General features: G+C 42.4%; 1 protein-coding gene across 1 annotated transcript in view; it reads left to right on the forward strand.

Annotated features, from left to right (window-relative positions):
- The first annotated feature begins 4,531 nt into the window (after positions 1-4,531).
- The window catches only part of shg (shotgun), a 159,134-nt gene continuing 146,804 nt past the window's right edge, over positions 4,532-16,861 (forward strand). Inside the window, exon 1 of the mRNA XM_067139957.2 lies at positions 4,532-4,763. Coding sequence (XP_066996058.2) covers positions 4,532-4,763 — 232 coding nt within the window. The remainder of the gene's footprint in view (positions 4,764-16,861) is intronic.

A 16,861-nucleotide genomic window follows, 5' to 3' on the forward strand; every position in this document is an offset into this window, starting at 1 on the left:
ACAAGGTCATTATTGCAGGAGTATATTATTACAAATTCAGACAAAATGAAACACACATGTCACAGTAAAAGGTGTCCAAACAGTCGCATCAATACTTGGTGTACCCCCGTCTGGCGGCAATGCAGGCGTATGTTCGTGCATGCAAACGATCTTAAAGGTGCCGAATGGCATCCTGTAACAGATTGTCCCAAGCATGTTGCACTTTTTGATGCAATACGGCAATGGTTCTTGCAGGGCTCTGGAGAACGTGTAAGTTCCCACTTCATCATATCCCATACGCGTTCAATTGGCGAGAGATCCAGTGATTTTGCTGGCCAGGGCAGCTGTTGTACCCACTTAGAGCGCGTTGCGTCGCAGCACCTGTATGTGGGCGTGCATTGTCCTGCTGAAGACACACATCACCTTCCTGTTGAAGGAATGTCAGTAGCACGGCGACAACAACCTGTGAAATTTAGCGGGCACTGGTTACGTTACATTGCAGAAACACCAACTGTGACCGCGAATTGTACCTGATGGTCCTCCCACACCACGAAGCTTGGGGTGGGACCTGGGTGTCGTGGGCGAGTGCACTCTGAAATAGTCCGCTCACCAGGTCTACGCTGTACACATATACATCCATCATTTGCATTCAGACACAACCTCTTCTCGTCACTGAAGACAACAGAGCGCCATTCCCGTCTCCAGCAGACTCTTTCACACCAGAGTAGCCGTGCTTGACGCTATCGTGGTGTCAGTGGAAGCCTGGCCAGAGACACACGTGATCGTAATTCTGCTGCAAGCAGACTAGCGATGGGTCGAACCAGTTCATTCCTATGAACTACTTCACTCATTCATACTCTTTACTGTGAGTCGTTCAAATGAAGTAGTTCGTTCATGAAGTAGTTCATGAAGTAATGAAGCCTCATGAAGCTGCTGAGTATGTCGTTCACGAGCGACTTCGTTCACAGTGTCTCACTCACTCAATAAAGCTTCATAATACTTAATATTACCAACAGATGGCAGAGCTATGCAATTATGGACCAAATGGCTGACCTGCTTACAGCGTCTAGATGATGGTTGATACCCAGAGAGCTGCAGTCGTTTAAGTGCGGCCAGTATCCAGTATTCGGGAGATAGTAGGTTCGAACCCCACTGTCGGCAGCCCTGAAAATGGTTTTCTGTGGTTTCCCATTTTCACACCAGGCAAATGCTGGGGCTGTACCTTAATTAAGGCCACGGCCGATTCCTTCCCACTCCTAACCCTTACCTGTCCTATCGTCGCCATAAGACCTATCTGTGTCGGTGCGACGTAAAGCAACTAGCAAAAAAAAAAAAATACCCAGAGACAAGCAAAAGATAAACAGAGAAACCTGTCTCATATAAAGAAAGTGATACATTTAATTAGACTCGTCTTAATTCGCACAATGCGCTGAACAGTTTCTTTATCTGCCACGTGGTAACTTTATTAGCTGTACTCAGGCAGGGTTACCAACGTTATTCATCATATCATAACATATTTTATTCTCTTAAAATTCAATCCAAAATAGAATGAATATGATTACCACTGCCATAAATGTCAATTTATCTACCTTGATTTATCTTTCATTAATTTTCTTTTTGGTTTAATTTTTGCCAGGAATAATAATCCTTGAAATTCAAAAAGTTAATTGTCATATTGGGCCGTTGGTACCATTTGAGGTAAAATCCCTCTTTCTTGTATTCTGAAAGCAGTTTGTGTATCCCTTCACTGTTATACAATGGCTAACAACTCGCGATCGCGGAAAAGTAGTGAAATTTGGGGTTTCTTCGCCGATTTAGGTGATGGGAAATCTAAGTGTAACTTTTATTCGAAACAAATTTCGTACAAAGGAGGAAATACATTTAATCTTGCTCGTCATGTTCGCATGATGCACCCAACAGTGTCTTTATCTGCCAGGCGTTTAGCGCCTCCTAGTACTGCACCTGTCGGTATTTCTTCAGAAGATAACCAGGATGATCCACACCCAGCAACATCAACTGCCAGCATCGAACAGCAGTCAGTGCCACGGGATAACAGTGCCACTTCAACAACAGTAATCCGTCCCCAGAATCAAGGAACACTATCCATGTATTTTTCAAAGCCTCTGTCAAACAAAAGAAATCAGGAGATAGATTTCGCACTCCTGGAGACTGTGGTGAAAGATTATTTGCCCTTTAGCATAGCTGAGAGCAAACATTTTCAAAAGTTCGTGGGTAAACTGAATGGGGCTTATAGAATGCCTGCGCGGAAGACCCTTTCCAACACACATCTCCAACAACAATACGTCATGACGAAGGAAGTGGTGAAAACCAAAATTCAGTCTGCAGAAGCTGTTGTATTGACAATGGATGGGTGGACTTCAGTTAAAAATGAGAGCTACTTGTCAGTGACAGCACACTACATTAAAGACCTGAAGCTGGAATCGTCCCTCCTAGAGTGCTTTAAGTACGACGAAAGACACACGTCAGAAAACCTCGCCGAAGAACTGCGACGTGTTACTTTGGAATGGGGCATTCAAGAAAAAGTCGTGTGTGTAGTTAGTGACAATGCTCCTAATATTAAGGCAGCAATACGACTCACAGCTTGGAAACACATCCCCTGCTTAGCACACACCCTAAATTTGATTGTTCAGAATGGGTTGCAGTACATTGAACCCATTCTGAACAAAGTGAAAAAAATTGTTGAATTTTTTAAAAGAAGTTCGCAGGCCAGCATGAAGCTCAATAAAATGCAGGAACAGTTGAAAGAGCCGGTCCTAACGTTAAAACAGGATACTATCACAAGGTGGAATTCAACCTTTGATATGCTACAAAGAATAGTTGATGTCAAGAACTCCCTGATGTCGGTTATAACCATAAATTACCCTGATCTTCCAAATTTGACCACAGACGACATTGCAAGCATAACACAAGCCTGCGAAGTGTTGAAAGTTTTCAAAGATTGTACTGAGGAAATGAGCAGTGAAAGACTGGTCACTGCGTCAAAAGTTATACTCCTCAGTCGGTCGTTGAAAAGATGGTGTTGCAGATTTGCCAATAACCCTGAAATTCGTGGTGATGTGAACCAGATGGCCGAGAAGCTAGTGGAGGAGCTAAATCGGCGATTTCACAACATAGAAGAAAATACCATTTTTGCAGAAGCAACGTTATTGGACCCCCGGTTCAAATTACATGGATTTTCTAACAAAAACTCTGCTGAGAAAGCGAAACAAAACCTGATAGGGTACTGTGAGAGATATGTGTCGGACACATCCACTGCCACTGCAGAAATTCCAGTTCCACTCGCCGAATCTACTTCTTGTCTCTGGGTTGAATTCGATGAGGTGGTTTCCAGGCTGCAGAATAATCCACATCCCAAAGCTGCTGCCATAGTGGAAGTGGATAAATATTTGCAGGAGCCCCTGTTACAGAGGCAAGGAAATCCACTTCAGTGGTGGTCTGAACGGCAGTCAGTGTACCCAGCACTCTTTGAACTGGCTAAAATTCGGCTGTGTATTGTTGCAACCTCCACGCCATGTGAAAGAGTGTTCTCGAAGGCCGGACACCTGATAACAGACAGAAGGAATCGCCTGACTGGGAAAAGAGTGGAACAAATCATGTTTTTAAATGTAAATCTCTGAACATTTGCTTGAGAAGTGATATGAAGTCCGTTCATTTTTATTTTTTATTTAATTAGTCTATTCCCCAATGTGAATTTTTTAAAATTATTTAAGTGTTGTGTATATGATAAACATTCCTACAAGGAAGATACCGGTACTCCTTCTGTTGTGGATTCAACGCATTCTTTACTTTTAAGAAGTGATACAAAGTACGTTCATTTTTATATTTTTATTTAATTAGTTTATTCCTCAAGTCCACTTTTGTTTTATTAATTAAGTGCTGTATATGAGATTAACACTCATGCAAGAAAGATACTCTTTCGGCTGTGGATTCAACGCATGTTTTACTTCCAGATTCACAAGGTAAGCATTTTATTTGCATATCTGCTGTGCTTACTCTGTCGGACTGTCACTGTCTTCGTATATATCTTTAATAGTGTAATAACACAGTTGACAGGTAGGATGGTTCCGGGAGTGAAGGAGGAAATGAATGATGTAGATAATCAGAGCGGGGAAGAGAGAGAGTGAGCAAGCGACAGACGAATCGAATGAGCTGTGAATGATATGAAGTTTGTGAACTGTGAATGATATGAAGTGTGAGAACTGTGAAGTGTTTGAACTACCAGTTCATTGAGAATGAGTGGTTACTTCACACTTCATAGGAGTGAAGCGTTCATTTTGAACGACTCATTCACGAGCTACCCATCACTAAAGCAGACTGTTCCCAATGGTCCTTGGTGACACAGCGGGTGCAACATGTGACCGGATTTCGTTCCTGGATGATATTCGGTCGGCCACTGCTGCTCGCACAATGCGTCTCGATCTTGGCGTGCGTCTGTACTACGCGGACGTCCGGAGCCTGTTCTACGGCCGTGGGAATATTCCAAAGACCAATGCTAAAAGCAGCGACACACCACCGATACATTGTGCCCTACATGTGCAACAGTCCGTCGATTCTTCCGTCCAGCTTTCCGCAGGCCGACAATGCGACCCCGTTCAAATGGGTGCAGTTGTCAACAAGAGCACGTACTCTTCGGCTGGGCATGGTTGTACCCCAGAATGAATGTTGCAAACACTGTTCAGCTCTAACATCAGCACAGTTACTGACTGCAGAGTCAAAACAGACTGCGCACGAACAGGACTCCTTTGCGCCATCTGATGGCCGATGTCCGTGACAAGTCAATCACTACCATAACTGCCCCTCAGTATGAACATACAGTAAAACGTGCTCAGAGCGGAACGTGAATAAAGCGGAAACTAGTTCACTACGGAATATTTTATTTCCTCGGTCCCGGCGAAGCTTACGGCGTTTTGATGTTCTTACTTCTGTATAACGCGGAATCTCCTCTCAACGCAACGGAAACGAAAAATAAAAGAATTCTTTACAACCTACTTGTACAATGCGGAAAATATCAGAAACTGATGTAGTCTTACGTATAGCATTTGTGCATTTCTGGTGCTGGTATGATCAGTGTCATTGTTTGGACAAACTGACGCACGTATTTGGAGAGAGCTTATACGGATGGTGGAATGATTGAAGTGTTTGAAAACGCATTGGCAATATCTAACTTGTGTCAAGCGAGAAACGTTCCTTGCGAAGCAGACAACTTCACTCGAAGAAATGATGAACAGCATAGAATACCACATTTTCGAATAAGCTACAGTCCTTCTAGTAGTGAGAAAGGCTGAGAAAGAGGAGGAGACGGAAGAAGGAGACGAGCAAGATCATATTCAAAAAGATTTGAACCCATGAACAGGCCCACAGTGTTTTTATGATGTAAAGCAATTTGGCATTACATCTGACTCTTCCACTCTTCTTGAACTAATGTCCTCAGCTCAGGACTCCATTCAGAAATATACGATTAGAAAGAAGAAGAAATAAGTTTATTTGTTTGATCTGTGGAAGAAAGCTTAGTGTTGCCAAGTGAGCTCCAAATAATATTTAAATACAGTATACTGTATACAGTATAATGTTTAGTGTAACGGTCGTGTTTATTCGAGTTTTAAGGCAAAAATACCGATGTTTGTGTAATGTGGAAACTTGTCTAATTCAGAAAATGTTTTTGGTCCCTTGCGATTTTTCTTTGAACAAGCATTACTGTGCTAGTGACCACAGTCCTTCAGGATGTTGCATGATTTTTTCCGACAGTGTATTAAGACGAACATAAACATGCAGTTCCCGAGTCAGGCAGCCGTACGCAGTTATTATTAGGCCGGACTGAGTGGCTCAGACGGTTGAGGCGCTGTCCTTTGATCCCAGCTTTGGCAGGTTCGATCTTTTTTTTCTTGCTATTTGTTTTAGGTCGCACCGACACAGAGAGGTCTTATGGCGACGATGAGAGAGGAAAGGCCTAGGAATGGGAAGGAAGCGGCCGTGGGCTTAATTAAGGTACAGCCCCAGCATTTGCCTGGTGTGAAAATGGGGAAACCATGGAAAACCATCTTCAGGGCTGCCGACAGTGGGGAGGTTCGATCCCGGCTCAGTCCGGTGGTATTTGAAGGTGCTCAAGTACGTCAGCCTCGTGCCGGTAGGTTTACTGGTACGTAAAAGTGAAAGAATTCCTGCGGAATTAAATTCCAGCACCTCAGCGTCTCCGAAAACTGTAAAAGTAGTTAGTGCGACGTAAAGCCATTAATAATAATAATAATAATAATAATAATAATAATAATAATAATATTGCCATCAATTTCTGACCACGTACACGACCTTTTCATATTCTCCACAGATAAATTATACGTATGAACATGATCCAGTGAACCCTACTCCCTGAAAATGTGTTTGAGCACGTCCGTGTCTCCTATTGTTTTTTTTCTTCCATAAGGCTTCTAGGCTTGTACCTTTCTTCCGGTAGTTTTGAGGTCGCGGCCATTCTCCTGCACGTAATGTGTGCAAAACGCTTCACATCGTGTGTTCTAAATTTACTTCGCTTAGCACCTCTTCGTTTTCATCGTCGGAGCTAATTTGCGCTGTATTTCTAATATAGCTTATTTAATTCTTCGTGGTAGCTCGGTAAACTGTCTTTTTGTGCCTGTTACTCATCCTAAAATCATAGTAAGGGGACTTTTGGGTTAAACAAAGGAATATCCCGGCAGTATTCAGTTTTGAATATCTTTCCGTGCTTAGAATCTGGAAATGTTTCCTAACCATTCCAAGCAAGGAGTACCACATTTAGATTCCAACGTTCTCGTCTCTGGGTGAGAAACATTCCGCGCTGTTTGCACGACCTGAAAAATCAATCTACTGAATTTATTATCACCACATTTTGGCACGGAGTTCCTAAGCGTTACATAGGTAACTTCCCCTTCCGATAACATGCCGGTGAGATAGTTGTACACTCCCTGGCAAAAGATGCATATCTGATTGCTCATTAGAAGTAACCTTGCGTCATTTTCAGGATGATTGATAGACCGGAGACTGTTACATAATCGTAACGAAGCGTATGTCTGATATCTCAAGTGGAAAAATGCACAATTCATAATGACATGACAACAAGCGACCATTGTTCGTACCTTTAACACCTCTAGCGAGTGTGTCTGAGATCTTGTTTTGTAATTGCCGATCGAGTTGGCTGTGCAGTTCGGGGCGTGTGCAGCCGTGAGCTTGTATTCGGGAGATATGGGTTCGAACCACACTGCCGGCAGCCCTGAAGATGGTTTTCAGTGGTTTCCCATTTTCGTACCAGGAAAATGCTGGGGCTGTACCTTATTTAAGGCTACGGCCGCTTCCTTACCACTCCTAGCCCTTCCTACCCCTTCGTCGCCATAAATTTATCTGTGTCGGTGTAACGCAAAGCAACTTGTAAAAATAAAATGAAAAATAAACATTCGGCTACCCCAAGCAGAGAGTTTCAGCATTTGTAAGTTCACCGCTTGTAACGTGTGTAGCTGATGACGGGTTCGGCTCGCCAGGTGCAGGTCTTTCTGTTTGACACCCGTAGGTGACCTGCGCGTCGTGATGAGGATGAAATGATGATGACGACAACACATACACCCAGCCCCCGTGCCGTAGGAATTAACCAATTAAGGTTAAAATCCCCGACCCGGCCGGGAATCGAACCCGGGACCCTCTGAACCGAAGGCCAGTACGCTGACCGTTCAGCCAACGAGTCGGACATGATGATAATGATGATGATGATGATTAACTTAAGTTCTCAGCCTGAAGGCTAATTGGATTCCAAACAGCTAAACCGTTAGCTGTCACTGGAGAGGCCTACTTGGGAAAATGGAGAGGTGTAGTTTCCCGTTGCTTTTATCACTGAATCAGAAGGCTCTATCACGTACCAGTCTCCCAAGCCCGCAGAATATGTACACTAATCCATCCTGTTAGTTAACACCTTCACACCAGCCATCCCAGTGACTAGATCGATATTAGAGGGTTATACTAGATTCCGTCTTGCCTCGGCCATTTTCATATTCTCACAGCTTACGATCGGACCGAGACATGTTGATTAAAGCAGCAGGCTTGATCTAACCCATACCAGAAGATACAAAGCACCGTAAACATTGCATCTCACAAGATACGGACCTGTACTGATTATTAACATTTTTATTGGTTTTACGTCCCACCAACTACCATCACGGTTTTTGGAGACACCGAGGTGCTAGAATTTTGTCCTACACGGGATCTTTTACGTGCCGATAAATCTTCAGACACGAGCCTGAGGTATTTGCAAAAGCAAGCTCATCTTCGTACAGGCCATGAAGGCCCGATCATCTGCCAGTCAGTATCCCTCCTGCACAATATTCCACTGATAACAATCTCGGTTTTCTTAAACACCCGTGCTGCATTTACCAGATCCCACACATCCCAAACTATGTTGTTACTTATACCTGCTTGCCTTACTTTGTTGGTACCAGTGTCAAAAACTACCACCGTCTCCTTACCCCCCCCCCCCCCCTTCTGTTCTACTTTCCTCAACACCTCTTTAACCTACTTCCTGGATAACACACTACCCTAGCTCATTTTCCCCATATGACTTTAAGTGTAATCCCCCATGACCAAAGCCTCAACTCGACTCTTCTTATTTTATTTATTTGGCTTTAAATCAGTTACAGACCAAACAGCCACCTGGATATTACAGTACGCTGGTTTGAACTTTACAATTCATTACAAGTAATTGTCACAGTGTGAAATATATACATATACATATAAAAGACATAGATGTTGCACATCATTACATTACAATCACATAATTTCACAAAAAATCAATCAAATTTGTAGACAAGTTGTTGTTAAATAGTTCCCAATAATAGTATACACTTTTCTGTTTTTGGTCGCCAGTAGTGTATTTACACAGGTTGGTAACTGTTGCTTAGCGTGAAGCAGAGCTGTAAGAAACACATTTTGTTGTTGGTGGTAATGAGCACATGCAAAAAAGAGATGGTTTAGGTCCTGAATCGATTGACCATCACAGGAACAGTATGGTGTGTCCACTACGTTGATGCGATAAAGGTGACTTCTAAAACTTCCGTGATTGATGCGCATTCGGGTGATAGTCGAGATGAACCGTCGTTGAGTGTTCCATTGTGGAAACCAAGGACGTCGCGGGGGATTCTGTTCAATCGTTGAGTAAAATTTACCTTTGTGGCTCTTTGTTTCTTCCCACTTCTGTGACCACTGACTATAGGCTCGTTGGAACATAATCACTGTATAATCCATGAAGTTGCTGGGAGTATTCAGGACCTGTCCACTGACACATGCTTTCTTCGCTAAGTCATCTACATATTCATTGTGTGTTATCCCGATGTGGGCTGGTACCCATACGAAGTTTACCCTTGAACCGCGTCTTTGGAGTTCATATGTTTTTTTAATAATACTGATATGGTAGATATTGGGTTTCTGGAGGAAAACTCGACTCATTTGAGACCCGACCCTCCCCTCCCCCTCCGGGTTTCCCCTATCTCTCGTGACTGCTGCAGAAACTACTTCCCCCTTCCTTTTCCCTGTCCGATGACCCTATTCCATCTTTCTTTTCCTATCGTCTACTCTATATTTCTCTTTTCTACCTTATTCTTCCCTCCTACTACCACCCTCCTCAGCAACAGGTCCCTGTTCCTCATCTTCCCTCTGTTGTTCATCTTGCAGTGACTCATACCGATTTCTCACAGACACCCGTCCCGAATTCTGCTCCTGAATAGAGCCCTTGCCTGCAATTTCCTTCCCTTTAAAACATTAGACCACCTGTCTTCTACCACTCCCCCCCCCCGTCCTTCTCCTTCCCATCCCTATTGTACACCTACCGTATTCCGTACATTGTTTGAGGGAGGCCTGCCTTCCTTCCTGTCCTTCGAGAGAATCCTAATTACCTCCCTCAAACTCTCCAACTCCTTCCTCATACTCCTTAATGCCTAGACACACCCACAGTTCCTACACCTGCAATCCTTCCTGTACGGAAGAATACAAAAGCAAAGGTAAAGTAACTTATTCCGTGCAAAAGATCAAAGCAAAGAAATAGTGTGTAGGATAGTACACAGAGATCACACAACAGTAGGGTAATTGATATACTAAGTACATTACAATACTACTTAGTGGTAATATATCATCCTACAAACCCCACCCCAGCAATGAAACCTGCCGTTAATTACTGAATATCGAAAGGGATAGGCAAGAATTACACAATTCTAAACTGCAGTTAAGCCTATCCTAATTACAACAATATAATTCTTGAAAGAGCTCAGTTTCTAGAGAGATATTTCTCCTACTACACATATATTTCGTAATAATAAAATAAACACCCTAACTTCTAATAAATATCTACACTACAATAATTTTAAACTGCGTTCAGACATATCATAATTACAGTAGGATATTACTACGCGCAAGCAGAATTGAAAATTGCAATCAAAATTGGAAGTTCTCAGGAACTACTCAATGAGTACACAACACAGCTAAATGCGTAGACATATTATAGATAACATTATTTTACCGTACTATGTTCTAATAGAAATTAAAACTTCCGTTTAGTTAAATGCTGGAATATCGGAAGTGTTACCGTGCACAAGGATAACATACGAATATAGCAGGCAAGATACTATCTACAATAATAACTACACTACAATTCTCAACTGCACTTAGGCGTGTCCTAATTATAACAGATTAACTGAAACAATAGAACTGGAGTTAAAACTAAAATTAAAAAAATAATGCTGGGTCTGTACCTTAATTAAGGCCACGGCCGCTTCCTTCCAACTCCTAGGCCTTTCATATCCATCGTCGCCATATGACCTATCTGTGTCGGTGCGACGTAAAATCACTAGCAGTAAAGCTAAAATACTTGTTACTTAGTCGAGTTATTATCATTTCTCTACCCACGCGCTGACAGGAGATTTTTATCCTACCAGACAAATATTACGCAATGTTATAGTAAGCATGAACATTTCTAATAATACGACTACATTACATTGATTCTGAAACTGCATATAGAAGCATCCTAATTGCAGTTGGTTAATTGAACAGAAATGTAGTTAGGAATAAATCCTTATTAGAAAGTATCTTAGTTTTTGTATTTTATACTGAAAGATCGAGGGTGCAAGTATAAAATACGTCGGAGACTTGAACTACTAGGTGTATGCATAAGTCTTTTCCGGTTTCACTAAGAGATGGCGCCAGCGAACAGTACGCAGCGTATGAAATCGACACATACCTCAGTTTGTTCGTCTGACATTAACCTACCAACACACAAGTCGAGTCCGCCAAACACTAGCGTCTGTGTTGTATCGTTTAGTGATCATGTCGGCGTTTATGCCTTAAAAAGAACATTGCGGCATGCATTGCTGTTCTTATTTAATCAAAAGAAAAAGGCTGCGGAAAGTCATCGTTTCCTGGTAGAAACATATGGTGAACACGCTCGATCGATCAGAACATGAGAGTCATGGTTACGACAATTTAAACGTGGTGATTTGAATGTGAAAGGTAGTGCGCGCTCTGGATGATTACTCAAATCATACTCAATAGCCATTGGCACAAGCATTAAATGTGTCACAAGAAACAATCAGTAGACGCTTGCGAGCAATGGGGAAGATCAGTAAGCTCGGTAAATGGGCCCCCCACACGATTTGAATGAACGGCAAATGGAAAATCGCAAGGTCACTTATGAAATGCTGCTTCAACGCCACGAAAGAAAATCATTTTACCGAATTGTGACGGGCGGTGAAAAATGTATTTATTTTGAAAACCCGAAGCGGAGAAATTTGTGGCTGTCACCTGGCGAAGCTGGTCCTTCAACACCAAGGCCAAATCGCTTCGGCAAGAAGACCATGCTTTGTGTCTGGTGGGACCAGTGCGGTATTGTGTATTATGAACTCTTCTTGAAACCCGGCGAAACAATCAGTTCAGTCATTCAATACTGATCTGCATTTAGGACAGTCGCCCAGGTGGCAGAAACCGTTAATGCAAAACGCTATCTGCAACAAATGATTCATTCAAATCACGCATTGATCGAAAGACGACCGGAATGGGCCAGAAGGCATAGCAAAGTGATTGTTACACGACAATGCGCCGTCTCGCACAGCAAAACCAGTGATAAACACCTTGAAATCGCTTGGATGGGACATCCTTCCGCACCCGTCGTACTCTCCCGACCTGGCGCCGTCTATCGTCTCTTCGCATCCATGGGGTACGCGCTCGCAGAGCAGCACTTCAGCAATTTCGAGGAAGTTGGAAAATGGCTCGACGAATGGTTTACCGGAAAAGACAAGCAGTTTTTCTGGCATGGTATTCATAACTTACCTGAAAGATGGGCGAAGTGTGCAGAAGCCGATAGCCAATATTTTGAATAAACAAACAAGTAATTTCCCTTGAAAATTACGTGTTTTTAACCACAATCGGCAACGACTTATGCATACAACTGGTACCCACTCAGAACTAAGTTATAGGAATCCAGGAATCAGCTGATTATTATTATTTTTATTATTTTTTCATGACTACACTGTACCCTTTGTCCTCGACCGTAGGTAGCTAACACTGCAATATTTGAATACGAAGAGCGGCAATACTCGATAACAGTTCTACGCCTTTTAAGTATTTCGCCTGTGAAGTACTGTATATTCAGTTGAATTTCTTTCTTTAAACAAATATACAAGGGTATCGTATTATTTAAAGAAATTATTACATTCGTGATAGGTGGAACGGACGAATTTCTCTTGGAGATACTGTGTCTATTTCCTGTACGAAAGTTACAACTCCTCCTCACGCTTTTCAGCTTTCAGTCTGCAAACCTCTGTGAATTTTCTAACCGCCACCACAAACCTCTGTTTTTAACTAGTTTTATGGTCTGGTATATGTCTATAACTCTTATCTTTAAATCGATAAACTGAGTCTAACCGTCGTAGTCTTTGTCTCCCTCTACTTCTCTTACCCTCCATAAGAGTCCATGATTCTCCTAGGTAACCTAGGCCTATCCTCCTCCATTCGCCTCATGCGACCCCACCCCCGAAGCTGGCTTATGCGTACAGCTTCATTCATCGAGTTCATTCCAAATTTATCCTTTATCTCCTCATTCCGAGTAACCTCCTGCCGTTGTTTCCACCTGTTTGTACCAGCCATCATTCTCGCTTCTTTCATGTCTGTTACTTCTAACTTACGAGTACTATATCTTGAGTCCATCCACCTTTCACTCCCTTAAAGCAAAGTGGTCTGAAAACAGACCAACGTAAATGTAGTTTCATCCGGGAGCTGACTACGCCTTATAGAATACTGTTGATCGCAACTGCGAGCTCACTGCATTAGCTTTACTGAACCTTGATTCAGTCTCGCTCTTTATACTACTATCGTGGGAGAACACACATCCTAAATACTTGAAATAATTATCTTGTTCCAGCTTTGTATCCCAATCTGACTTTCAGTTCTCGATTTCTTACCTATTGATACCAGTTTAGTCTTGGAAAGGCTAATTTTCATACCGTACTCATTGCACCCATTTGCAAGATATTAACTTGATCTTTGTAAGCTGGAAGGTAACCATATATGTAGTATGAGTCATTTGTTTTGCGTGAGTGGGAAAACATTGCTATCTTGGACTCTGGTAATTCGTATGACTCATGCTGGCATCCCAGTGTCTGATGAGGTGTGTTTGTTGATGTTGTTGTACTAGGAAAGTTTTATGAGTCATGTGATATACCCCAGCGTTTGTTTATGTCTTGGGAGCATGAAGAAGTTCAGGGCAACCCTGAACGGTGGATCACTCATGATTGGCTGGCAAGGACTAATCCAGACGTATTATGTGAGAGGAAGGGGAATGCTGATGCCTATAAAGGTTGATCAAACGGCGGGAACCACACTCGGTACGGACAAGGAGGAGTACTGACACACTGTACGAGAAGGAAGTAGTGCTGATATACGGTATTCCAGTGACACGGCTACAATGGACTGGACTTCAAACGTTCGTGGAAAGTGGCTGATCAACAAATTACGGAGAGCGTACGCATTAAGTGTTGTAGTACTTGTGGACGTCTGGCATTATATGTTGGTGAAAGCTGTCTCAGACTTTCCATAATTTATGTTGAGGATCGACAGGCGTGTGTTGCTCAAATGTATATATCTTCACGACAAGTGTTAAAGTCTGTGAACACAGTATTACGAGGTACAGTATCTGTGTGATGTTAGAAGTGCTGATTATGAGAATTGGCAAGTAGTATTGATACAGAGACAGTGAAGGGTATTTATCTACATATATGCACATTGTTCATCGGACTATCTACAAATGGTAGTTTAGTTCTCGCTTTCGTTTTTCCACTGTTTTCATTGTTGTTGTAAATATGGAGTCTTCCAGCAATATTTTGTGTGTGTATTATATGTATAATGTTGTGTGTTGATGAGGTGCTCATGCACGGATTTTGTTAAGAATATAGTTAGCTATTTTAGAATCAGTGGAGTTATTGATGAACCTAGGTGCAGTTCCTACCTATTTAGTCGTTTTCAGGTTAGGTAAGGCCTGCAGCAGACGAACCAGTACGCAGCATTATGTACACGCCCTGGGATATAAAGTTTATCATGCTTTATCAAAATTCTAGGGATACATTCTGGTGTATACAGGCGCCCATACTACGGACATTTCGATCAATTTTTATAAAGTTTTATATATTTTTATTTATTATATTTTATGATATTCAAGAAATTATTTATCAGTATTCAATCAAATGTTACAAAGTATACAAAAGAACATCGATGGATTCGCGTACATTTTCAGGAACACAAACTGAAATGTTCAAATAGGGGCGAAAACAAGTTGATAACAGTCCTCCAGGGTGGATTTTTATCACAGTTGGAGAGTTTCAGTATGGTGTATGTCTTCTACGAGCATTTATCGTAGCTTAGCATCTACGTGGCATGCTCCGTATAAGTCGATGGAGGTCACGTTGCGGTATCAGGTCCCATTCTTCAGTGATAGCCTGTTGGAGGTCTTAGAGAGTCTTCGGTGGAACAGGACGCGCACGAACACTTCTGTCTAGCCTATTCCACACATGCTCGACGGGATTAAGGTCGGGACTCACTGCTAGCCATTTCATCTCTTGAATGTCCAGTTCTCCCAAGACAGCTCTGGTGATGCGCGCTACATGAGCCCTGGCATTGTAGTGCTTGAGTACGAATTCAGGGCCAACACCGTTTGTAGAAACTAACACATGCTGTAGCACTATCTACTCGATGTACTCAGCAGCGGTAAGATTACCTCGGTCGACGACAAGATCCGTACGGCCATCAGTACTGATGCCACCTCACATCATCACAGAACCTTGTCCGAATCGGTCGCCTTCCTGGTCAACATTTGGCATGTACTGCTCACCGCGGCGTCTCCATACACGTTGACGTCCATCAAGCTGTGTCGGGGGGAAAACTGGCCTCGTCTGTGAACAGTACAGGTCTCCATTGGCGAAGTTGCCAGTTGATGTGAGTACGGACAAACCGAAGGCGAGCTGCGCGATGTTGCTGCGTTAAACGGGGCACTCGAACAGGGCGTCTGGGTGGTAAGGACACTTCTCTTAACCAATTCCTTACTGTCTGGTCAGACAACCGTTACTCCTGTGACCCTCCTGAGGTCTTGTTGCAGTTCTCTGGCAGTTGTTGAACGACGCCGCAACGCACAGATAGTCAGATATCTATTATCTTGTGGGGTTGTCATGCGTCCGCGACCTTGTCCAACCTTCCTTGTGAACTGACCTGTCTCGATTCAGCGATGCCACTGACGGAGAGACATTGAGATCCACAGCAACACGACCAAATGTCCATCCTTTTTGGATCAAAGTGACGGCCCTTGCGGCTTGAATCTCGTTAAGGTGTCTCGTGGGATGTGCTGGTTGACGTACAACGTGCTCAAATGACCGTAGTAGTCTTTGTAACTCACAACGACACACGGACGCGCCGATATTCACTTTGTTTTGAGGGGTCACCTGACAGTTTAATGCATGGCTACGCCTACAGGTGGAGTATAACTTCGATTTGACATACTCTGAGTAGCTATGGTCTCAAGGTATGCTGTACGGCCATTGGAGATAATACGCGACACTTACGGATTTAGCCTTGCTAAAATGGGACGGTGGCGCTCCTAGTGACTTGACCTGAAAAAATCGCGCTAAATTCAAATATCAGTGGAAATGTATAAACGGAAATGGATAAATAAATTACGCCTAGAAAGAAAGTGTTATTGAGATATTACCTTCGAAGTTGCTAAAGCAATTCTGGATAAATGAATGAAGAATTATTTAAAAGGTTATTATTCAAAGACTGAAATTAGACATATAAACAAGATGTGAAATGGACTGCTGTGAAATGTCTTGATCTTTCATTTATGCATTACTTTTTTAGCTTTAGCACTCCTGCCTGAACACTTACGGTTGGATTTGTCTTTTTTCTCACTTCAGAATATTGTATCATCACATTAAGACACTTGTCAATAAAAATATCGGCACATTCCTTACACATATGATGCAATGAATTAACATTTAATAGGGGCAATTTTCCTCTTAACATGAAGCCTACTAACAAAAAGAAAATCTATAAAATCCCGGCTTTAATCTGAGAAGAGGGATAAAAGAAAGAAAAGTATGAAAATATTGTCGATAGTGATGCTTTGAGGAATATTTACGTACAATTAGAGTAAAAATGTAACATACCCTTGGCTGTATAGTCCAGGATTTTTAAAGTCGCTGGCCTGGAAATGATCTGAACAAATCTTATAATTCTTATATAAGTGTAACGTCCCTTCTTTATTGTACACCTTATCCAAATCACTTATGTGACATTTCAGAACCCTCAGATCACACCTACAACA

The sequence above is a fragment of the Anabrus simplex genome, chromosome 2 (genome assembly GCF_040414725.1).
Source record: "Anabrus simplex isolate iqAnaSimp1 chromosome 2, ASM4041472v1, whole genome shotgun sequence".
Taxonomy (NCBI): Eukaryota; Metazoa; Arthropoda; class Insecta; order Orthoptera; family Tettigoniidae; genus Anabrus; species Anabrus simplex.